Source organism: Protobothrops mucrosquamatus, unplaced genomic scaffold, assembly GCF_001527695.2.
Source record: "Protobothrops mucrosquamatus isolate PMUCROS unplaced genomic scaffold, P.Mucros_1.0 scaffold3304, whole genome shotgun sequence".
In the NCBI taxonomy this organism is placed as follows: Eukaryota; Metazoa; Chordata; class Lepidosauria; order Squamata; family Viperidae; genus Protobothrops; species Protobothrops mucrosquamatus.
The window spans coordinates 38632-63980 of record NW_015389294.1 but is presented as its reverse complement, the minus strand read 5'-3'; the positions used below and the strand labels follow the sequence as shown (position 1 = coordinate 63980).

The 25349-nt window shown below is 42.8% G+C and overlaps 1 protein-coding gene across 1 annotated transcript in view; it reads right to left on the bottom strand.

Annotated features, from left to right (window-relative positions):
• The window catches only part of MCM10 (minichromosome maintenance 10 replication initiation factor), a 28432-nt gene extending 3332 nt beyond the window's left edge, over nt 1-25100 (bottom strand). Inside the window, exons 1-15 of the mRNA XM_029286311.1 lie at nt 25094-25100; nt 23389-23703; nt 22893-22997; nt 20424-20561; nt 18866-19037; nt 17113-17278; nt 15311-15478; nt 14406-14522; nt 12439-12638; nt 10435-10535; nt 7416-7520; nt 6575-6692; nt 4226-4454; nt 2427-2565; nt 1215-1333 (exon numbers count right to left, since the gene is read on the bottom strand). Of these exons, the coding sequence (XP_029142144.1) occupies nt 1215-1333; nt 2427-2565; nt 4226-4454; nt 6575-6692; nt 7416-7520; nt 10435-10535; nt 12439-12638; nt 14406-14522; nt 15311-15478; nt 17113-17278; nt 18866-19037; nt 20424-20561; nt 22893-22997; nt 23389-23703; nt 25094-25100 (2199 nt within the window). The remainder of the gene's footprint in view (nt 1-1214; nt 1334-2426; nt 2566-4225; nt 4455-6574; nt 6693-7415; nt 7521-10434; nt 10536-12438; nt 12639-14405; nt 14523-15310; nt 15479-17112; nt 17279-18865; nt 19038-20423; nt 20562-22892; nt 22998-23388; nt 23704-25093) is intronic.
• Nucleotides 25101-25349: the final 249 nt, after the last annotated feature.

Sequence of the window (25349 nt, the reverse complement as noted above, 5' to 3'; positions counted from 1 at the left end):
AGTCATGAAGGGGCCATAGTTCCCCCATGCTGGCTGAGGAATTCTGGGAGCTGAAGTTCGCAAGTCATGAAGGGGCCATAGTTCCCCCATGCTGGCTGAGGAATTCTGGGAGCTGAAGTTCGCAAGTCATGAAGGAGCCATAGTTCCCCCATGCTGGCTCAGGAATTCTGGGAGCTGAAATCCACAAGTCATGAAGGGGACCATAGTTTTCCCCATGCTGGCTCAGGAATTCTGGGAGCTGAAATCCACAAGTCATGAAGGGGACCATAGTTCCCCCATGCTGGTTCAGGAATTCTGGGAGCAGAAGTCCACAAGTCATAAAAGAGCCAAGGCTGCCCTAGGGGAAAGTTATTTTTATTATTGTTATAAACAATGTTGCTATAAAACCTGAATAAGGAGGTATATTTAGAAACCATAAGTAATGATTAGTAAATTCTTCACCTAAACATTTTAAGATGCCCATAGTAGGAAACTTTCCAGCTTTTCTTTGCTTTACAGACCAGCAAAGGTTTTAAATTTGAGGATTGGTTACAGGTAAAAAAGTAATTGGAAAGTTACTTTTGCTTCAGCATTACGGCATTGTCCAGGCAGTTGCTAAACAAGGACCTGTATTTTAACCCTGAAGTACAATCATTGTCTCAAAACCAGGCCATAAACACACACAAACCTATGTGCAAATTTCCTTGAGACATGCCAGGTTTGAAACAACTGGAAAGCCCAGTCTATCAAAAAAAGAAATCTGGGAAAATTTCTAGCTTAACATACCTACATTACTTTAGTGTTTCCCCCCCTTGTTGATAGGTTGGATTCTCATTTCCTACTTTACTTGCAGCCCAGTGCTTAAGGATAGCTTTAACCAGTACCTCAAGTTCTACTATAAAATTAATTCATACTGGATCATCAGGGTTTTAAAAAAACAACAACTATAGTTGTACGCTTCTAAATTGCCCAATGCAGTTACTCCTCGTTTAGCAACGTTTAGCAACAACTATTCCAGTTATGGTGGTGACGAAAAAAAGTACCTTTACAACCAATATACCACATTTAAAAGTGCCTTTCAGGCCATTTACAACTTTTGCAAGTCTGTAGAACAAAGGAAAACCGACGCAAGATCATAAGCGCAGTCACGATTTTGGCTCAGCAGCTGCTTCGCTTCCCGAATTCCTTGACGGATTCTTGGCTGCTCAAAACAATTTGACGCAGGACAGGCTCACCTCCTTAAGGACGCCGGTGTGTTTCGATCGAGCGTTCAGGATCTCTTGAAACTCCGCCGATTCCAAGTATTCAAGCTGCTGGCGCCGTTTCTTTTCAACGGGCTCTGGCGCTCCCCCGTCTATGGAAACAGAATAGAATGGAATAACTTTATTGTCACTTGAAATGTACACTAATCAGCATACCTTAAAATGAATTTTTTGTTGCCTTCAGCTCTCATAATGGTGGCATGCAAATAATTGCATCCAGTTTTGGTCACCATGAGGTAAAAAAGATGTTGAGACTCTAGAAAGAGTGCAGAGAAGAGCAACAAAGACGATTAGGGGACTGGAGGCTAAAACATATGAGAAACGGTTGCTGGAATTGGGAATGTCTAGTTTAACGAAGAGAAGGACGAGGGGGGACATGATAGCAGTCTTCCAATATCTCAGGGGCTGCCCCAAAGAAGAGGGAGTCAAGCTCACCTGAAGGCAGGACAAGAAGCAACTGATGGAAACTAACCAAGGAGAGAAGCAACCTGAAACTAAGGAGAAACTCCCTGACAGTCAGAACAATTAACCAGTGGAACAACCTGCCTCCAGAAGCGGTGAATGCTCCAACACTGGAAGTTTTTAAGAAGAGACTGGACAGCCATCTGTCCAAAATGGTATAGGGTTTCCTGCCTGAACAGGGGGCTGGACTAGATGACCTCCAAGGTCCCTTCCAACTTTATTATTATTAATATTAAATAAATAAATAAATAAGTACGGGGTAGTCCTCGACTTACAACAGTTCATTTAGTGACTTTTCGACGCCCCAGCGGGACTGAAAAAAGCAACTTGTGGCCATTTTTCACACTTACGACCGCTGCAGCCTTTCCCAGGGTCACGTGATCAACATCCAGAGGCTTGGCCACCGGTTCATATTTATGACGGTCACAGTGTCCCGGTGTGTGTGTGTGTGTGTGTCACGGTGATCTCCTTTTGTGACCTTCTGACAAGCAAAGTCAACGGGGAATGCCAGATTCACTTAACAACCGTGTTACCAACTTAACAATGGCAGGGATTCATTTGACCCTGTATGTCAAGAAAGGTCGTAAAATGGGGCAAAATCCACTTCACCCATGTCTCGTTTAGCAACATAAAAGCTGGGCTCAGCTGTGGTCGTAAAGTCTGCAGATAGACCGACAAAGTAATTGTTTGATAGCCATCATGGACTCCAGTGTTTTTTCACACCTTCTGAACTGGTGATATTTTTCTCCACTCTTTCAGAAATCCCCGGAACGTCGAGATCTGACCGTTTCCGTTTGACGCTGTTTGGATCTTCTTTGGAAAGGATCTGCCCTTTTGCACGCAGTTTCCGTATCGCTGCAATCTAAAGGGAGGCATTGGAAGCATAATCAACCACTTTAATTAAATCCTGTAAGAACAACCAGCACGACAAAAGGAAGTTACGTCGTCGTGTACAGTGATAAACACAGCACGTTCACAAACTGTACAGTAGTGGCCAAAATTGTGGAAACCTTTTGGGAAAAGTGTATTTTTGAGGTGTGATGGCTAATAACACCACTTTTTTTTGGAGTAGTACCATAAAATTATATATCAATGGAAAGATAATTTAATCAAGAATGTAATGCAACATAGTTTGTTCAATTATCTGTACTGTATTCTATAAAACGTTATAGCCAAACAACCAGAAAAAGGAAGCACAACTTGCTTAGGTTGATCTCAGGTAGCTTTCCTTCATCTGATTGTAGCCAATGAGCATGAGCGTTTAGAGAGCCAATCAGGTGTCATCTTGTTTTGGCAATGAGCCAATCGGATCACGGTAGGATCCAATGATGGATGTCATGTATTGAAGCTGAGAGGAGGACATTTGTCAGTGTGTTATGTGATCGCTATTATGTTGATTGGGTTTTTATATATTCTTTCATTTAGTGTAAAACGTAATAAAATTAAAGCAATGGTGCAAAGAGTTGACTGGTCGCCCAGAAAGCGATGTAAAATAGTATTATGAAGTGAACAAGGCTACAGTTATAAAGAAATTAGAAGAAAAATTGGTGGAAACTTAACCAAAGGTGGCATACATATGTTGTTCATAGTATATTTAGGTGTGTGTCATGTATGTGTTTCACTTTGAAAGCGGGCAACTAAATTTCATTTTTGACGTGTGCCATTGTGCCCACAGTATAAAAATGACAATAAAGGTTATCTTATCTTATTTCTACTGAACACTTTTCCTAAAAAGTTTCCACAATTTTGGCCACTACTGTAATTTTTAAAAAGTTACACATGTCCTATGTTCACAGATTTTTCCGACAAATTCAATCGGAGAGATCATAGGTTACATATATAAGCAATTTAAATCACCCAAACTGTGCCACAGGTTACATTTTCCTTCTCTGAACAACAACAACAAAAAAGGAAAAACGAGAAAAAAGATTTGTACCCTTCGGGATCCCATTCTCCATCCATGGTTCGAGTAGGAATTTTGGGGGAATTTTAGAAGGAACCCCAATTAATAAGTAATTCAAATGAAAAAGCAAGCTAACCCATGGTTTGGAGAAGCGGCAGAAAGTTTATTAAATGGCTAAAAAACATTAGCAGGCAGTGCTGGGAATCAAGCTATTAAAAGGACTACCTATGAGTCAATTCATCCATTGCCGCAGCGATTAAAACTAAGGAAAGAATATAAATATTGATTTTTAGACTATTTATAATTTTTACGAGAGTTTAAACATTATTTATTTGAATTAAAGAAAGGTTGCTGCGTATTGTATTTCTACCTCTGCACTTGAAATAAGTTGGAGGCCTCTTTGGTTACATATTTGTTGCATGCATTATTTTGTCTCTATTTGCAGCCCGTCCTGTTATTCTCTCCCCCCCCCCCCCGGGTTTTCCCTTTATGCTAGTTTGTATTTTAATGTTTGTTTTCGAAACTTAAGAAAGGAATTTATATATATACATATATAAAAAGGAATTTTCATTTTATATCCTGCCTTTGGGCACAGTGTTCGAGTCGAGGTCTCTGTTACCTTTTTGGCTTCCGCCACGCGGCTCAGTTTGAGGGCCGGAGGGGGGCAATCATCAAAAAAGAGAACGTCGTCCCCTTTAGAGACGCCTGAACCAAGTCTGGGAGTCTGGGGGCTGGATAGTTGTCCAGCTTTAGGAAACTCGGCCCCTGGGGTTGGGGACTGTACCACAGCCTGCCCCACAGAGGAGGGTGATACTGGGGTCCTTTTAGGAGCAGAATCCTGGAGAAACCTGGAACACAAAGATGAAAAAACAGAATTGTCATTTTGGGTGAAGGAGGTAAACACCGGGGAGAGTCTGCTCCCATGTCTGTTTTTAGCATCTCTCGGGAAATGATGGAGGTTTGTTCATGACCGTTTCCAAGGGGATAATATCCTGGATCAGGCCCTATAAATGTCCCGGAGGATTAACGCGCAAGATAACGACGCCTTTCGCCAAATTGAATCTGAGACAAAGCTGCTTCGATTAATTTCTTATTCTCTGCATCTTTTTAAAATTATTTTAACAAAATGAAAATACGGCACCCAGCCAGCTTTTTTTTAAAAGTAACATAGTTTTCTATACAGGGAGTCCTCAATTACGACTGCTCAGCGACTGTTCAAAGTTATGACGGACCTACTGGGGACAGAGGGGGGGCTACTTACGACCCATATTCAAAGATCTGACGGTCCCCTCCTCTGTGGTCACATGACCAAATGTTGGCCACTCAGCAACCAGGCCACATTTATGCCTGTTTCCAGCACCCCAGACTGCATTTTATGCCAGTTTTGCAGAAAACCAGCATTTATATACTATTGGTTTGCTTAATGACTATGGCGTTCACTTTAAAAAAAGACTGTAAAACTGGGTCTGTTGCATGTGTGACCCATTTTATGATCGTCATGGCTTATGACCACGACAGCAGGATCCGTTATGGTCGTAAGACGAGAACTACCTATAAAGAATTTTTTTTAAAAAAACAAGTTTGATACAAGATTCTGGTAAATTTTCCCTATATGTAATTTTGTAAGCAACTCCACATAATAAATGCTTCTGGCTTGCAGGGACTCGTCCCAGTTTTCTGAGCTGAGAACGGCGGATGCCACCAGCCTCTGTTACAAAATCCATATTGTATTTTTTTTTCCCTACGTAGCTAAGGCAGCCTTGAAGCCTATAAACTCAAAGAAAGTAGATCAATATCCAAGATTTGCCTGGGTTCGTCAGGAAGATCACCTCAAGCAATGGCAAAAATGGGAGAATTAAAAATCCATTTAAGAAATTCATTAGAAATTAAAAACCAGCAGATCTTCCCCAAAAAAACATAAAAGAGGGAAATGTGGAAATTGACGAGAGGGCTGGCCCTGAGGAAATTACTTTGATCTGAACTAGCCAGAGGAAGCAAGTATTTTAAATTTACGTAAGAATCATTTATTTGACCCCTTTGAAGACAATAGCCGAGAATAGCAGGAGCCTTGTTCAGTAAGCACCATCGCTGTGTATATAAAGCCTGTAAAAGAACATTGTGGTATGTTCTGGAATATTGTGTTCTTTTTCTGGAATGTGCCACAACTTCTCGTTCTGGAAAACACAATGGCCCCTGGAATGCTGACACAGATCATTCTGGCAGAAAAACAAAATGTTTTATTATCACATCAGGGAGAGTTGCCTATTCCTCTTGTTTAGAGGTGATTTTTGCTCCATCAGAGATTGGTGTAATCTCCCCAAAAGAGGTTGGGATAGTCCAAGGGTAGGCAGCCTTGGCTCTTTTATGACTCGTGCACTTCAACTCCCAGAATTCCTGAGCCAGCCACGCTGAGGGGAAAGGGAGAGGTTTCCATGCTGAGCCATGCTGGCTCAGGAATTCTGGGAGTTGAAGTCCACGAGTCATAAAAGAGCCAAGGTTGACTACCCCTGGGATAGTCCTTCCTAAATCTCAAAAAGTTGCTGATTATCAAAACTGCCCAGACTTCTCCAGCTTGATGTCTTCTTAGGGCTACTCACCCAATAGGCCCCAAACCACTGCAGTTGTTAAGGGAATCATTAAGTCATTAAGTGAATCTAGCTTTCTCCATTGACTTGGCTTGTCAGAAGCTGCTGGGAAGGTTACAAATGGTGATCACATGACTCCGGGACGCTGCAACCGTCATAAATACACGCCAGTTGCCAAGTGCCCGAATTTCGATCATGTGGCCACGGGGGACGCTGCAAGGCTCGTAAAGTCACTTTTTTCATTGCAGTCGTAACGTTGAACGGTCACTTACAACGAACGGTTGTAAGTCAAGGACTACCTGGATAGTCTAAAAAAAATAAAAAATAAAATAGGACCATCTAGCCATGTCTTCCAACAGAACAAAACTGAAAGGCGTTCCTACCTCCTTTGTATTTCATTAGATCTTTGCTTCCGGGCCTCCAACATTTGCCGTTTCTGTAGCTTCAGCAATGCTGAGGCAGAGATGGAGTGGACAGCTGAGGTTGGCTTTCCTGTAAATCCTGAAAAAGGAAGAAGAAAGAAGCGGTAAGCCAAGTGGGAAAGAAAAGAAAAGAGAAGAAAAGAAAGAAGGAAGGAAAGAAGGAAGGAAGGAAGGAGGAAGGGGAAAGGAAGGAAGGGGGCAGGGGGGAAGGAAGGGGAAAGGAAGGAAGAGGAAGGAAGAAGAGAGGGGGAAGGAAGGGGAAAGGAAAGGAAAGAAGAGGGGAGGGAGGGTGGAAGGAAGGGGAAAGGAAGGAAGAGGAAGGAAGGAAGAAGGGAGGGGGGAAGGAAGGAAGGAAGAGGAAGGAAGGAAGAAGGGAGGGAGAGGGAAGGAAGGGGAAAGGAAAGGAAGGAAGAGGAAGGAAGGAAGGAAGGAAAGGAAAGAAGGAAAGGAAAGGAAAGAAGGGAGGGAGGGAAGGAAATAAAAAAGAAAGATGAAGATGTGACATCCCAAAAGTGTTTTTTCAAAATGCAGCTAGACTTTCTTGGTTTTTGCTTGAAGACGTTTTGCTTCTCATCCAAGAAGCTTTTTCAGTTCACTTCACTTCAGTTGAACTGGAGAAGCTTCTTGGACGAGAAGCGAAACGCCTTCAAGGGAAAACCAAGAAAGTCCAGTTGCCTTTTGAAAAAAGCACCTTTGGGACAACCAGGACCTGGATGACTGAGAACCTCCATCCACATGAAGATATGACAGCTCTTCTCAGCCAAACAAGCCAGCATTTATCCCCTGTTCGTTTCCAACGTACCTAAGGCCCCACCTCGGTTGAAGTGTTTACTGAGGTTCCGGGCTCCAGACGAGGGCACGGCCAACAGTTCCTTGAATTCTTCTGAACAGGGTGGCTTTGGCAGACCTGAAAAGGAACCACAAAGTGAGATCTTCTGAGCTGCAGATCACACTTGGGCCAGGGGTGGGGAACCTCGGCTCTTTTATGACTGGTGGACTTCAACTCCCAGAATTCCTGAGCCAGCATGGCTCAGCTTGGAAACCTCTCCCTTTCCCCTCAGCATGGCTGGCTCAGGAATTCTGGGAGTTGAAGTCCACAAGTCATAAAAGAGCCAAGGTTGCCTACCCCTGCGTTTGGCCTTTGAGTGGAAGAAAACCAGAATTGCCTTTGGGGAAGGCAAAGGGTGGAACCACAATAAAAAACAGATTTCCACTCTGCTTAAATCCATAAACACAAATAGCGTGATATGGTGATATTTATAACAGTCAGCCCTTGACTTACGACCACAGTGGAGTCCCAAATTTATGCCGCTGAAGTGAGACATTTGTTAAGTGAGTTTTGCCCCATTTTGCAACCTTCTTGGCCACCGTTGTTAAGTGAATCATTGCGGTTATTCTGTAACATTCGTTGTTAAGTGAAACTGGCTTCCCCACTGACTTTGCTTGTCAAGTCACAAAAGAGGATCACATGACCCTGGGACACTGTGACCGTCATAAATATGAGTCAGTTGCCAAGTGCCTTAATTTTGATCACGGGAATTCTACAACGGTCGTTAAGTATGAAAAATGGTCATAAGTCACTTTCAGTGCTGTTGTAACTTTGTACAGTCACTAAACGAACTGTTGTAAGTCAAGGGCTGCCTCTACTTACAGTAATGGCCAAAATTGTGGAAACCTTTTGGGAAAAGTGTACCGTAGAAATGCCACCTTTGGTTAAGTTTCCGCCACTTTTTCTTCTAATTTCTTTATAACTGTAGCCTTGTTCATTTAATAATACTATTTTACATCACTTTCTGGGCGACCGGTCAACTCTTTGCACCATTACTTTAATTTTATTACTTTTTACAAACTCACTAAATGAAAGAACACAAAAAACCCCCACAACCAACTTGATAGGGATCACATAACACACTGACAAATGTCCTCCTCTTAACTTCAATACGTGACATCAATAACTGAATCCTACTGTGATCTGTTTGGCTCACTGCCAAAACAAGATGACACCTGATTGGCTCTCTAAACACTCATGCTCATTGGCTACAATCAGAGGAAGGAAAGCTACCTGAGATCAACCTAAGCAAGTTGTGCTTCCTTTTTCTGGTTATTTGGCTATAATGTTTCATAGAATACAGTACAGATAATTGAACCAACTTTGTTGCATTACATTCTTGATTAAATTATCTTTCCATTGATATATAATTTTATGGTACTACTCCCAAAAAAAAAAGTGGTGTTATTAGCCATCAAACCTCAAAAATACACTTTTCCCAAAAGGTTTCCACAATTTTCGTCACTACTGTAAATCCATACACATGAATATGATTGCATGGTGATGTTTATTTACTACTGTATAAAAACTATGATTATGATTAAACACATTACCATGATTTACTGCTGCTGGGCCTTTAATAATGTAACATTCCTATCTGGCAAAAGGGGGAAAATGCTTTTTGCTGTAAGAATTGTGTTTGGCTTTATCCTCCGTTGCTAAAGATGCGTGTCTGATTGGGTTTTCCAGTGTTTATTTTATGGGTAATTTTAACCCGCCTTTTAAAACATTTTATAGTTCGCTTTCATTTGAGCGCTCTCCAGGGGATGCAGAAAAAACTTAACTCAAATAAACAATAAACAAAATATTACAAGGTTCCCAAGGTGCTTTTTCAAGAAGAAAACTGGACTTCCTTGTTTTTCTTAACCAGTGGAACTACTTGCCTCCAGAAATGGTGAATGCTCCAACACTGGAAGTTTTTAAGAAGAAACTGGACAGCCATTTGTCTGAAATGGTATAGGGTTTCCTGCCTGAGCAGGGGGTTGGACTAGATGACCCCCAAGGTACCTTCCAACTTTTATTATTATTATTATTATTTGAAGTCATTTTGCTTCTCATCCAAGAAACTTCTTCAGTTCTCTCTTCAGCTCTCTTCTCTCAGAACTGAAAACGCTTCTTGAAAAAGCATCTTTGGGACAACCATGAACCTGGATGACTGAGAATCTCCATAAAAATATTACGTTTGGGAATGTTTTCCGGACTCTCTGGATAGTAAAATCTTGTGGCTTGAGGGGCAGACAGATGTGGCCTGGGACTTGAAATTTAGTGACTGAAGTTCCAACGGTACTGAAAAAAGTGACTTATGAGAGTTTTTCACATTTACATCCATTGCAGCATCCCCAGGGTCACATGATCAAAATTCAGGCGCTTGGCAACTGACTCCTACTTGTGACGGTCGCAGGATCGTGATCAACTTGTGCCACCTTCTGACAATCAAAGTCAATGGGGAAGTCCAAGTCAATTCGCTTTAACAACCGTGTTACTAACTTAATTGAAGTGATTCTCCTCACGACGGGGGCGAGAAAAGAAGGCAAAACGAGGCAAAGCTCAACTACTGCCTCGCTTAGCAACGGAAATTTGGAGGCTCAATTCTGTCGTAAGTCGAGGAATGCTCGCACGCCAAAGAACCAGCGGCAAGAATTATATTTGCGCAATACTGGAAAAAGGAAGGAATACCATCAGATGAAGAAATAATTTAAAAAATACTAGAATGCGCAGAGATGGATAGACTGACTATGAGACTGAAAGAAAAAGAAGAAACGGAATATTATCAGATTTGGGACTTATTTTATCGATGGCTAGAGGAAAGAATAAAGAATTAGGAATTAAATATGCATTAGCGAATGTAAAAGACAGCACGTTTGTTGAAAAATTATTACTGAATGTATGGAAAAAAACCAATAAAAACTCCTACCAAAAAAAAAAAAAAAAAGAACCAGGCTGAAAGAATAGGACTCTCCAACACGGCAAGCTTCAAAAAACAAAAGGTTACCCAGTTTTCCTTTGGTTTCCTGCAGGATTGCATCCACTCCTTTTACCACCAAATTTGTCAAAGTCGTTTGGATTTTCTGTCTGGGAACGGCAGCAGCAGCCCTGAAGAGGGTACACAAGAACACAACTTAAGGGCTGGAAATCAAAGCCATACTAAGTCTTGTGTGTGTCTAAATCATTACAATTAATTCTGGAGGAAAAAGTTCTAGATGGGTTCTCTCCTTGATTAGTTTCCATCCAGCTAATCTAATAGCAATAGGACTTAGACTTATATACCGCTTCGTAGTGCTTTACAGCGCTCTCTAAGTGGTTTACAGAGTCAGCATCTTGCCCCCAACAATCTGGATCCTCATTTTATTGACCTCGGAAGGATGGAAGGCTGAGTCAACCTGGAGCCTGGTGAGAGTCGAACTGCCGAAAACCAGCAGTCAGCAGAAGTAGCCTGCAGTACTGCATTCTAACCACTGCACCGCCATGGCTCTTCTTTATGGACCGGCACCAGGCCATGGCTTGCCAGAAACCAGGCTGTGCAAACAAGCAAAGTCCTGTCCCTGGGATGCAGGCAGCACGCAAAACCACTTCCCCTCCGATCCACGGAAAAACCTCTCTCCACGGAATCGGTCCCTGGTGTCCAAAAGGTTGGGGGCCACTGCTTTAGATATTGCAACACTGCTATCCTGTCACCCCTAGTCCTTCTTTTCACGTCTAGTTTAATGAAAAGAAGGACTAGGGCAGGGGTAGGCAACCTTGGCTCTTTTATGACTCGTGGACTTCAACTCCCAGAATTCCTGAGCCAGCCATGCTGAGGGGAAAGGGAGAGGTTTCCAAGCTGAGCCATGCTGGCTCAGGAATTCTGAGAGTTGAAGCCCACGAGTTATAAAAGAGCCAAGGTTGCCTACCCCTGGACTAGGGGGTGGCATAGCAGTATTCCAGTATTTGAGAGGCTGACACAAAGAGGAGGGGGTCCATTTATTTTCCAAAGCACCAGAAGGCAGGACAAGACACAACAGATGGAAACTAACCAAGGAGAGAAGCAATCTGGAATTAAGGAGAAATTTCCTCACAGTGAGGACAATCAACCAGTGGAACCGCCTGCCTTCAGAAGTTGTAGGTGCTTCATCACTGGAGGTTTTTAAGAAGAGATGGGACAGCCACTCGTCTGGAATGGTATAGGGCAGGGGGTGTCAAATTCACAATGCCGTGTGACGCGTCGCGACATATCGCGACTTTTGTTCCATTGCCGGCAATGGGGTGGGTGCGGTTTTGGCATCATGCATCCAGCCCATGGGCCGGCAGTTTGACACTCCCGGTGTAGGGTCTCCTGCCTGAGCAGAGATCTGGACTAGAAGACTTCTGAGGAGGTCCCTTCCAACTCTAATTAAACCAAGATCTGGATAAGCAACCCCGGGACCCAGACCACCCACGAAAGAACCTAGAACAGGGGTGTCAAACTCAATTTCACTGAGGGCCGCATCAGCATTGCGGTTGCCTTCGGGGGGGTGGGGGTGTGTGGCCAGGGTGGGTGTGGCCTACTGGGTGGGTGTGGACGGAGTGAGTGTGGCCTATTGGGTGGGCATGGCCAGCTCTACATCGTTCACGTCAAGGGGGCCTGTGGGGGCCTGGGCAGGAGTGGGACAGATCTGAGGGTCTCTGGCAGAAGGGGGTGGGACCGGGGCAAGCGCCTAGGCATGGTCCATTTCTTCATTCCTCAGAAAGGGTGAGACCTCCCCAGCATGCACCTAAGGGGCGGGACTGACACGGCAGGGGCTGGTTCCTCGCTGTTTCCGGACGGCCTTGTGGAGCTAAGACTGAATGCGTTTCAGCATAGATGGCCACCACAAAATCGTACATTGGCTCCCGGCCGGCCTGGGACTGGACCAAGGCAGCGGGGGCCGTTCCCTCAGTTTCCAGGATGGCTTCGCGGGCCACATGAAACCACTTCGCGGGCTGCATCTGGCCCCCGGGCCTTGTGTTTGACATGTCTGGCCTAGAAGCATTTCCTTACACGGAAGCGGCATAAGCCGCGGAGGAAACGCCGCCATAGTAAAAGCCGTCTTGACAAAGCCTCCCTTTCAAGCCGAGGTTCCTCTTTGCTGTCTTCTTCGGTGCCCGGGTGGTGGAGAAAGTGGACTGCAGGTCTGCTCGCTTGGAGCTCAGTTTCCGATACTCGGTTTGTATATGATACTGACAATATTCGCACTCGCTCTGAAACACAAAGGAAGTCCTGAAAAATGACCCACTGAGGGAGTGGATAAGCTGCAGTTGCAGGGATTCCCGACAGAGGATGAACAACAAGTCTTGAAGTGGGCGGAGGAAATGTACAGTAGTGGCCAAAATGGTGGAAACCTTTTGGGAAAAGTGTACAGTAGAAATGCCACTTTTGGTTAAGTTTCCACCCATTTTTGTTCTAATTTCTTTATAACTGTAGCCTTGTTCACTTAATAATACTATTTTACATCGCTTTCTGGGTGACCAGACAACTCTTTGCACCATTACTTTAATTTTATTACGTTTTACAAACTCACTAAATGAAAGAACACAAAAAAACCCAACCAACTTGATAGCGATCATATAACACACTGACACATGTCCTCCTCTCAGCTTCAATAAGTGAAATCAATCACTGGATCCTACCGTGATTTGATTGGCTCATGGCCAAAGCAAGATGACACCTGATTGGCTCTCTAAACACTCATGCTCATTGGCTACAATCAGATGAAGGAAAGCTACCTGAGATCAACCTAAGCAAGTTGTGCTTCCTTTTTCTGGTTATTTGGCTATAACTTTTCATAGAATACAGTACAGATAATTGAACCAACGTTGTTGCATTACATTCTTGATTAAATTATCTTTCCATTGATATATAATTTTATGGTACTACTCCCCCCAAAAAAGTGGTGTTATTAGCCATCAAACCTCAAAAATACACTTTTCCCAAAAGGTTTTCCACAATTTTGGCCACTACTATATGTATTTAGTATTTATTTATATTTTATGTTTATTTATTTTATTTATTTACAGCCGGTCCTCGACTTACAACAGTTCATTTAGTGACCGTTCAAAGTTACAACGGCGCTGAAAAACAGGCTGTTTTTCACACTTACGACTGCTGCAGCGTCCCCGGGGTGCTGCGATTCCCTTTTGTGACCTTCTGACTAGCAAAGTCAATGGGGGAAGCCAGATTCTTCACTTAACAGCTAGGGCAAGAAAGGTTGTAAAATGGGAGCAAAACTCATTTAACAAATGTCTCATTTAAGAGACATACATTTTGGGCTCAATTGTGGTCATACGTTGAGGACCATCTGTAGAGGATGAACACAAGATTTGAGGTGGGCAGAGGAAATGTATTTATTTAGTATTTATTTATTTATGTCCTGCTTTTACAGATAGTCCTCGATTTACAACAATTCGTTCAGTGACCATTCAAAGTTACAACGGCGCGGAATACAGTGGCTTATGACCATTTTTCACAGTTACGACCGTTGCAGCCATCCCTGTGCTCAAGTGATCAAAATTCAAATGCCTGGCCACTGACTCATATTTATGACGGTCACAGCGTCCCCGGGGTCACGTGATCCCCTTTTGCGACCGCCTGACAAGCAAAGTCAATGGGGGAAGCCGGATTCACTTAACAACCGTGTGTCTAATTTAACAACTGCAGCGATTCACTTAACAACTGTGGCAGGAAAAGTCGTAAAATGGGGCAAAACAAGTCTCTCGCTTAGCAACAGAAATGTATTATTTTTATAAATGAAATTTGTAGCTCAGAGAGAACTCAGTTCTTGGCCACCTGTTGTGGGGATCTTTTGCTTTCCAGTGTTTTCATTATCCTCAATTGTGATTTACAAGTAATATCTACCTGTATGAAAACCTGAAGGCCAAACACACTTTTTAACCGCCCTGAGTCCGCAGGGAGAAGGGCGGGGTAGAAATATAATAACTAAATAAATAAATAAATAAATAGACACATACCTGGTTAACCATCTGAGTACAAGGCTCTCCGTTTTTTTTCTTCGCTTTACAAGTTCCCAAGTCCATGGCTTCCCCTAAAATCAGGATCTTTTGAGGGTGATCGACAGATAGACACACCTGAGAAGAAAGAAGACAACAGTTTTCAGCTCCCAGGAAGCTGAACGAATTTGTTCGGATGATGCTAAAAATGCCACCCTATCCTTTGAGACTGCAGCCTTCTGTCCTTTACGTAGAGCTAAATGGCACTGGATTTACTCTAAATCGAAATGTAGAAGATTACAGTGGGAGTTGTTTTATACCAGGGGTAGGCAACCTTGGCTCTTTTATGACTCGTGGACTTCAATTCCCAGAATTCCCGAGGCAGCCATACTGAGGGGAAAGGGAGGTTTCCAAGCTGAGCCATGCTGGCTCAGGAATTCTGGGAGTTGAAGTCCACAAGTCATGAAGGGGCCAACGTTTTCTCCATGCTGGCTCAGGAATTCTGGGAGTTGAAGTCCACAAGTCATGAAGGGGCCAAAGTTTTCCCCATGCTGGCCCAGGAATTCTGGGAGGTGAGGTCGACAGGCCATGAAGGGGCCATAGTTCCCCCATGCTGGCTCAGGAATTCTGGGAGGTGAGGTCCACAGGCCATGAAGGGGCCATAGTCCCCCCCATGCTGTCTCAGGAATTCTGGGAGTTGAAGTCCATGAGTCATGAAGGGGCCAAAGTTTTCCCCATGCTGGCTCAGGAATTCTGGGAGTTGAAGTCCACAAGCCATGAAGGGGCCATAGTCCCCCCATGCTGGCTCAGGAATTCTGGGAGTTGAAGTCTACGAGTCATAAAAGAGCCAAGGTTGCCTACCCCTGTTTTATACAGTCTTTCTTGGTTTTACATAGGCAACATTATTGCCCCAACCTTATCCATACCTCCTCTGATCCTTCCTTGGGTTTCATCTGATTAGCGTTGAGGAGGCCTACAGCCATGCCTTTATCCGTCTTCCAGTGTTCTTTGTGAACGTCCCCAAACAGGAAGAGTGAGACAGACCTACTGAAGTCCCGGAGGTCATTCAGGTGCCAGATGCTGAACGTCTTACCCTGGAAGAGAGGCAGATGGTGAGAAGAAGCATTACATTGATATGCAATAATTGGTTTAAGTGGTCAATTGGTGGCACAGTGGTGAGAAAGCAGGATTGCAGGCTAACTCATTGCCTACCGCCAGGAGTTCGATCCTGACCGGCTCAAGGTTGACTCAGGCTTCCATCCTTCCCAGGTCAGTGAAATGAGGACCCAGATTGTTGGGGGCAAATAGGCTGACTCTATAAACCCCTCAGAGAGGGCTGTGAAGCACTGTGAAGTAGTATATAAGTCTAAATGCTACTGCTATTCCTTTCCTTTCGGTGATGGTGAGAATGCAGGATTGCAGGCTAACTCACTGCCCACCGCCAGGAGTTCGATCCTGACCGGCTCAAGGTTGACTCAGCCTTCCATCCTTTCGAGGTGGGTAAAATGAGGACCCAGATTGTTGGGGGCAAGAGGCTGATTCTGTAAAGCGCAGAGAGAGGGCTTCAAAGCACTATGAAGCAGTATATAAGTCTAAGTGTGATTCCTATTGTTCTTTCTTTTCACCTTCCTTCCTTCCTTCCTTCCTTCCTTCCTTCCTTCCTTCCTTCCTTCCTTCCTTCCTTCCTTCCTTCCTTCCATGGTATGCAGTAGTTAAAAGGCAGCATTGCGGTCTGACTCTGCCCACTGCTAGGAATTTGATCCTGACTGGCTCCAGGTTGACTCAGCCTTCCATCCTTCCGAGGTCGGTAAAATGAGGACTCAGATTGTTGGGGGTCAATATGCTGACTCTGTGAATCGCTTAGAGAGGGCTGTAAAAGCCCTACGAAGCGGTATATAAGTCTAAGTGCTATTGCTAAATTATAGATACTGATATTTTCCTTTGGTTAATTGCTAAACCCTGGACACTTCACCCCTATATATGGATAGAAGACTATACACGAGACTGTACAGGTGGTCCTCGACTTACGACAGTTCATTTAGTGACCATTCAGTTACCAGTGCTGAAAAAAAGGGACTTATGACCATTTTTCACACTTACATTTTTCACACTTACATTATCCCCATGGTCACATGATCAAAATTCAGATGCTCGGAAACTGACTCCTATTTATGACGGTTTTCAGTGTCCCCAGGGGGTCACGTGATCCCCTTTTGCGACCTTCTGACAAGCAAAGTCAATGGAGGAAGTCAGATTCACTTAACAATCCAGGTTGACTAACTTCACAACTGCAGTGATTCACTTAACAACCGGGTGCAGGAAAAGGTCGCAAAAATGGGACAAAACTCACTTCACCAACGTCTCACTTCGCCACGGAAATGTTTTGGCCCAACTGTGGCCGTAGGACGGGCACTGCCGGGATTTCCAAACTAATGCAGCATTGCCCAGTCATTTTAAGCAAAACTGAAGGTCGGTGTCTTTCATTCTGGCGCAAGATTGAAAGCAGGTCAGGGGAAAACAGAAAGATCATTTTTTTAAATTTTTTTGTGGTTTTTTTTGCCCAGATGCCTTTCCGAAGAACACTCCTGTTTACTAAGTAAAATCTGAAAGGCGAGAAATTTATAGGAATGTATCGCTTTGATCTCCCGCCAGCCGGCGATGGAGACGGCCAAGATTTCACTCCCCTCAGAAAAGCCAACGAGATCCGGGCAAACATACAAGCACTTACGTTGCTGGAACTCTGAGGAGTCTTTTTCTTTATTATGATGCCAAAGGTCACCCAGTCCATTTCTTCAAGATTGGCCAAGCGGAGTTTGTCTTGCAGCAGAGAGAGTCTAATCAGCTGCCGCCCTGTCATTTTTCTTTCCATCTCAGCCGAAGAGACGCGGGGTTTTCTGCAAGGAAATCAGAAACCCCCCATCAGAGGCGGAACCCCTTAACCCAGAGGTCCCCAACCTTTTGGGCACCAGGGGCTGGTTCCGTGGAAAGAGGTTTTTCTATGCACTGGAGGAGGCCTGGTTTCATGATCCCTGCACCCCACGGATGAGGCTTTGGTTGCACGGCCCGGTTTCTAGCATGTTGTGGCCCGGTGCTGGTCCATGGACTGGAAGTTGGAGACCCCTACTTTAACCGTCCATTGCTCGACACATTTCCAACCAAGAAATAATAAAAAAGGTGTTTCAAACATTTATCAAAAATGCTGATACTAGTCAATAACAACAACAATAATAATGTTGGAAGGGACCTTGGAGGTCTTCTAGTCCAACCCCTTGCTCAGGCAGGAAACCCTATACCATTTCAGACAAATGGCTGTCCAGTCTCTTCTTAAAAACTTCCAGTGTTGGAGCATTCTCCGCTTCTGGAGGCAGGTTGTTCCACTGGTTAATTGTTCTCACTGTCAGGAAATCTTTCCTTACCTCTAGGTTGCTTTTCTCTTTGATTAGTTTCCATCCGTTGCTTCTTGTCCTGCCTTCAGGTGCTTTGGAGACTAGCTTGACTCCCTCTTCTTTGTGGCAACCCCTCAGATACTGGAACACTGCTATCATGTCCCCCCTCGTCCTTCTCTTCATTAAACTGGATATACCCAATTCCAGCAACTGTTCCTTATATGCTTTAGCCTCCAGTCCCCTAATCATCTTTGTTGTTCTGTTCTGCACTCTTTCTAGAGCAGGCATGTCAAACTGCCACCCTGCGGGCCGGATGCGTCACGCCAAAACCGCACCCACCCCATTGCCTGCAATGGAGAAAAAGTCGTGATACGGTGCGCAATGTCACGTGACATCGCGAGATTGACATGCTTGTTTTAGAGTCTCAACATCTATATAGTCTATATAGGCAAGAACATAGTCTATAGGCTATGTTCTTGCCTATATAGACTATATAGATAGATGTTGAGACTTATCTTGTCTATCAAATTCAGTATCTTAAGCACCTCTGCTTCTTTTTAAAAAGCACAGATAACTCTTTAAGACTGAAAACTTGCTTTGAAGAATCTTAGCAAGGTTTCAGGGTACTTCCAAGTCAACGACACTGAAAAAAGTGACCTAGGGCTGTTTTTCACACTTAGGACAGTTGCAGGATCCCCAGGGTCACGTGATCAAAATTCAGATGCTTAGCAACTGGCATGTACTTATGATGGTTGCAGTGTCTCAGGTCACATGATCCCCTTTTGCAGCCTTCTGACAAGCAAAGTCAACGGGGGAAGCCAGATTAGTAACTTAACAACTGCAGTGATTCATTTAACAACTATGGCAAGAAAGGTCTTAAAATGGGGCAGAATTCACTCAACAAATGTCTTGCTTAGCAACAGAACTTTTGAGCTTAATTTTGGCCATAAATCGAGGACTACATGTACTACATCCAGAATAAAATTACGCCCTTGGCGTTGAGGGTAGAATTGTTCTTTAGCAAGGTATGTATATAATTTCCCTTGTGGTCCATTTTTAAAAAGCTAATTAAGTTACTCCAGATAGCTTGCTCACCTTAATTTCAGCCCAGAGTAGATTTCCATGGAAACATCTTGATTTTTGCCCTCAGAATTTTTTGTTACTGGAATTTTCTTACTGGAATCCATAGCGGGTCTGTTTCCAACCACCGATTTAAGGGGTTGAGAGAGCAGACTAGACGTAGCTTTTGAAGTGTGGTTCTTATTCACTATAAGGAGCAGAAGACAAACAATACACCATTATCCAGAAGAAAACTGAAAAAAACCAACATAGAGGGAAAGCCTTAATAACGGAAGCTTTTTCTCAAACTCCTCTCTTTAACAATAAGTGGCTAATTTTTCCCAGGGGAATAAAATTGCAAATCAACCACCGTCAATTCTGCCTTCAGGTGTATTTTAAAAGGTGCCGACAGCCCCAAAACACAGATAAATAAATAACTTTCTCCACATGAATAAGTCATTCTGATTTACTTTACTCTTTTCAGCAACTGAGAGCACGCTGAAAAAAACTGTGCCATCATAGTGTCCTTCTCCAACGTCTCATTTATGACATCTTAAATTCCAGAAGTAGAATTATGCAAATCTCCACAAGCCCTATTTGCATTTAACTATATCAGTGCAAAATTCTCAAGCTGTGAAGCCACTGCCTTAAGAAACATCTCTTCACCGTTTGAAAGATATGAAAGAAGCAGGTTTTATAGAATAACAGAGGCAGAAGGGACCTTGGAGGTCTTCTAGTCCAACCCCCTGCTCAGGCAGGAAACTCTATACGAGGGATAGGCAACCTTGGCTCTTTTATGACTCGTGGACTTCAACTCCCAGAATTCCTGAGCCAGCATGGCTCAGCTTGGAAACCTCTCCCTTTCCCCTCAGCATGGCTGGCTCAGGAATTCTGGGAGTTGAAGTGCACGAGTCATAAAAGAGCCAAGGTTGCCTACCCCTGCTCTATACCCTTTCAGACAGATGAAATTCTAATCTAATCTTCTGAATGTACAATACTGCCTCTGTTATTTTAGCTGGACTATAATTATTGATGTTACTGGGCATTCACGATATTTGGTGGGCTTGGATTTTGGATTGTAGACCATTCTCTGCTGCTTCTATTACCGTGGTCAACACAATATGTCATTTTAGGATAACCTATGATACTTCTATTTTAATCAGAATAGAGCTGGAAGGGACCTTGGAGGTCTTGTAGTCCAGCCCCGTCAACCAGGAGACCCTATACCATTTCAAACAAATGGATATCCAGTCTCTTCTTGAAACCCTCCACTGATGAAGCATCTACAATTTCTGGAGGCAGGCTGTTCCACTGGTTAATTGTTCTCACTGTCAGGAAGTTTCTCCTTAGTTCTAGGTTGCTTCTCTCCTTGGTTAGTTTCCATCCATTGTTTCTTGTCCTGCCTTCAGGCGCCTTGGAGAATAGCTTGACTCCCTCTTCTTTGTGGCAGCCCCTGAGATATTGGAAGACTGCTATCATGTCCCCCCCTAGTCCTTCTTTTCATTAAACTAGAGATACCCAATTTCAGCAACCGTTCTTTTACAACACTTCGCACTCTGCCAGAAATCAAGTAGAAGGAATGGCTAAAATATACCTGCAATCATAGATTTGGGTTTCTGGGACTGGCTTTTTGGCAGCGGTAAAGGTGGACTGTTCCCCTTAGCTGAAAAAGATGGGCATTTTTGAACCTTTGAAGGAGTCCTTTCCTTAATGACAGGAGCGGTTGGTTTACCTGATCAAGAAATCAAAGAATTGATCAAAGATGTATGTTTTCAGCTAGAATATATCAGAAACAACCTCAATGCATTTACAGTGGTACCTCAGTACTCATTGCTGATTGGTTCTGGGAGTTATGATGACTTTTGGTACCAAAAACGATGAATACAAAACAAATTTCTCCCATAAGGAATAATGTAGTCAGTCACAAGGCAGCCGACATCGACAAGTTCCAGCGGGTGTGTTGAGTACCAAGCAAATGATGTGAACAAGTAGTCCTTGACTTACGACTATAATTGAGTCCAACACTTATGTTGTTAAGTGATACATTTGTTAGGTGAGTTTTGCCCCATTTTATGACCTTTCTTGCCACAGTTGTTAAGTCAGTTACCTGGTTATTAAGTGAATCTGGCTTCCCCATTGACTTTGCCTGTCAAAGGTCGCAAAAGGAGATCACGTGACCCCAGGATGATGCAACCGTCATAAGTACATGCCAGTTGCCAAGCCTCTGAATTTTGATCACATGACCATGGGGATGCTGCAATGGTTGTAAGTGTGAAAAACGGTCGTAAGTCCCTTTTTTTCAGTGCAGTTGTAACTTTGAACTGTCACTAAATGAACTGTGGTAAGTCGAGGACTACATGTACCGGGACAAAATGCGACGAGTACCAAATTTGATGATTTTCAAAGCAGTTGAGTACCAAGGTACCATTTTATAGGAAAAAAAAAACCTTGGGTAAATATTTATGCTTAGTGTATATCTCTCTTTGATACTTTGAGCTCAGCTGTGTTTCAGATTTGATTAGATTAGATAACCTTTATAGTCATTTTTTTACTGTGGGCACAACGGCACACATCAAAAATGAAATTTAGTTGTATATTGGTGTTATCCCTTTGTTTTGCTTCAATATGACGTCTCTGGCAGACTAGAAACAGAAGATTTAAAAAATGCAAAATTTAAGTGCAATTATCCAATCCTGGAAATTGCACCGTCAATCCAAAAAAATTAATTTGAGTGGCTGATGAATCAGTGAATGATACCTAAGCCATCTTTCTCTCATGTATTACAGTAGTGGCCAAAATTATGAAAAACTTTTGGGAAAAGTGCATTTTTGAGGTTTGATGGCTTTTTTTGGGAGTAGTACCATAAAATTATATATCAATGGAAAGATAATTTAATGAAGAATGTAATGCAACATAGTTTGTCCAATTATCTGTACTGTATTCTATAAAAAGTTATAGCCAAATAACCAGAAAAAGGAAGCACGACTTGCTTAGGTTGATATCAGGCAGCTTTCCTTCATCTGATTGTAGCCAATGAGCACGAGTGTTTAGAGAGCCAATCGGGTGTCATCTTGTTTTGGCAATGAGCCAATCAGATCACAGTAGGATCCAGTTATCGATCTCATGTATTGAAGCTGAGAGGAGGACATTTATCAGTGTGTCATGTGATCGCTATCGGTTGGGGTTTTTTGTGTTTTCATTGAGCGAGCTTGTAAAACGTAATAAAATTAAAGTCATGGTGCAAAGAATTGACTGGTCGCCCAGAAAGCGATGTATAGTAAAATAGTATTATTAAGTGAACAAGGCTACAGTTATAAAGAAATTAGAAGAAAAATGGGTGGAAACTTAACCAAAAGTGGCATTTCTACTGTACACTTTCCCCAAAAGGTTCCCATAATTTTGGCCACTACTGAATACAACTCCTTTTACACTGGATTTAAAGAAACAATATTTACTATTCTGTGCAGAGTGTGACTATTGCCAAAATGACTTCTCCTCTACTTGTTTCCTCATTCTGATCCTAATCATCTCAAGTTTTTTTTCTTTTTTTACACACAAATGTATAGGTAGTCCTTGACCTAGGACCGTAATTGAGATCGGAATTATGGTGAAAAGTCTTCTCCGTTGTTTAGCTAGTCACTGTGTGACCAGATTTTATGTTCTTTCTTGCAGCGATCGTTAAGCAAGCATGAGAGAACACTGGGGTTGTGAAACAAATCCATTTTCTGCAATGGGCACTTTTTGCCAGAAAACAGAAGTAAATGTCAATTTCTGGCGGGAAAAAAAAAGTCACAAATTGCAGTTGTGTGACTGTGGGATGCTGCAAACAGCCATAAAGGCAGGCCGGTTGCCAAGCAACCAAAACGTGATTATCTGGCTACCTGTACTGAATTTGAAATGTTTACATGATGTTAAAATATTGTCGCATTTTAAAGATTTGATTAAACATTGGGATTTGTATAATTTTAGCAAATTGCCCGGGCTTACAAAAAATGTCCATAGGATGAAATGCAAGATAACATGCTGGAGAGCAGGGTTGTCAAAAAAGAAAAAACGCAATTACCAGATGTTTTCTTGCAGAGATGAGAATCGGCTGGCTTTCCAATCGCTGTGCTTTGTAACTGCTCCTGCAATTTTTTCATCTGCTCTTGCAATTTTCTCAACTCATCTATGAGGCGACAAGAAAGACAAATATCATTGGAAGCCTAAGCTGAGGTAAATTAAAAATTAGTGGGGAAAAAAGCCCCGATGAACCAATATTTAAGGCGCTGCTTTATATGTTGCTGTTAGCCAGAGCTAGGAATATCTGGCTGCGGTTTAAATTCCATTTCTTTAAATCATTAGAGATTTTTGAGGCAAAAGCCTCGGGATAGATAACTTTTAACTAGGGGTCTTCAAACTTGGCCCTTTTATGACTTGTGGACTTCAACTCCCAGAATTCCTCAGCCAGGCATGTTGGCTGAGGAATTCTGGGAGTTGAAGTCCACAAGTCATAAAAGGGCCAAGTTTGAAGACCCCCTGCTTTTAACCATCAGAAATGTAGGAAGGTTTCAAGAGACCTTGAAGATCTTCCTTGGAAGGTTCTATCACTTGATCAGGAGCTACAGGACGGGACATCTTCTGAATGTTTTCCTCTTTCTTCTCTTCCTCCAACAGGTCAGTCACGTCCCCAAAGATCTCAGCCATGTTTTCCTGGTTACCAGTGGACCCCTCCTCTTCTGCTTCCAGCTCCTCGGTGTAGGACTCATCGTCTTCCGCCTCAAAGAGTAAATCATACTCATCTTGATGCTCAGCTGCTCTTTTCTCCTGTGCAGAATCTTCTTGGGCTTCATTCTCCTCTAAGAGAGATGCTAACAGGTCTAAGTCATCATCCCCTGGAAGAAAAAATGGGTAATGGTCAAGTTAGCAATGATCCAACAGAGCAGCTGTCAAGGTTCCAGCTAAGGATCCTAACAAAGCGAATACACTACAGAGCCATTTGGATCTCTAATGCAAAACTTTATTGGGTACAGCATACCGGCACTAAAGAGTTGAAAGCCAGCTCTGACAATATGTCGGGAAAAAGATAATTAAGAGAGTAAAACTTTCCCTCTTCTGTTTGACAGTTCAGGTCACATTGTCAATTAACTCTCAGGCAGTTGTTATAAGAAGAACATCTCTCTCCACCACAACATCTCTTTGTTGACCTTGGTTCCCACCCGGATAGAATCCACCTGGGCATTCCAAACCTTCCCCCCCTCACAACTGTAGGCAAGCTAGAAGCAGCATGGCAGTCCTAACACAAGCAATCTTCCTAGCTTGACAGCAGCCTTACAAACACTTCCGCCTCCAACTATTAAAACCAAGTGAAATACGAATATCGTTCAATATTTGATTCCATCCCTGAGAGAAAAGAAAGTTTTCTGTTTTCCTGTTCAAAAGCAGTGCCAATTTGCTCCTTAAATATCAACTGATCAATGACAATTCAATTTAAAGCTGTCCTTAACTCCCTGTAGTAAATATATCAATACATATGAGTCAATTGTAAACCACTACAGGCAGTCCTAGACTTACAACAGTTTTGTTTAGTGACTGTTAGAAATTACAACGGCACTGAAAAAAGGGACTTATGATCGTTTTTCACACTTAGGACCGTTGCAGCATCCCCGGGGCCACATGATCAAAACTTGATTCATATTTATGACGGTTGCAGTGTCCCGGGGTCACGTGATCCCCTTTTGCTACCTTCTGACAAGCAAAGTCAGTGGGGGAAGCCGGATTCACTTAACAACCACGTTACTAATTTGAAAACCGCCGTGATTCACATATGTCTCATTTAGCAACAGAAATTTTGTGCTCAATTGTGGTTGTAAGTGGAGGACTATCTGTATGCATGCATCTATATATACTTGGCTGAAAGCTACACTTCAAGATGGACAGGGCTGGGACAATATGAATAAATAAATAAATATGAGCAGCATTATTTCCTCAGTTTTCACAGTAGGCCTATGGCTTCAGGAAAACACACATCTGAAATCCTTGGTGCTTTCCTTGCAGACGTTTCATTACCAAACTAGGTAACGTCATCAGTGCCCACATCGAAACTCAGGAGACTTTTCAAGAGTAATGAAAAGTATGTAGCTAAAACTTGTACTCTTGTAAATTGATAAATTATGAGCAATTTCAGGTACAATGGATAACTAAGACCCTCCTCACCCTGCAGAATCCTGTACAATGCTGAATGGGATATGATAAATTTCAAAACCACAAGAATTCTGTACTCACCATCCATTCTTTCAGAAAGACCAGGAAAGACTTAGAAGAATTCTTATTTTCTGGGAACATAGAAGCAATAGGAAACACTAATAAAATAACTTTTTACTTACATATAATCATGTATAAAACTCTGGTTTGGGTGTATTGAAGTGGGAGAGGTGCTGGAGGAGAGTTTAAGTCCAAACAGCTGGGGATCCTTTTATTTTTAAAATGAAACCTTTACTTTAAAGTGCAATATATAAATAACTCACGACACTTAAAATTG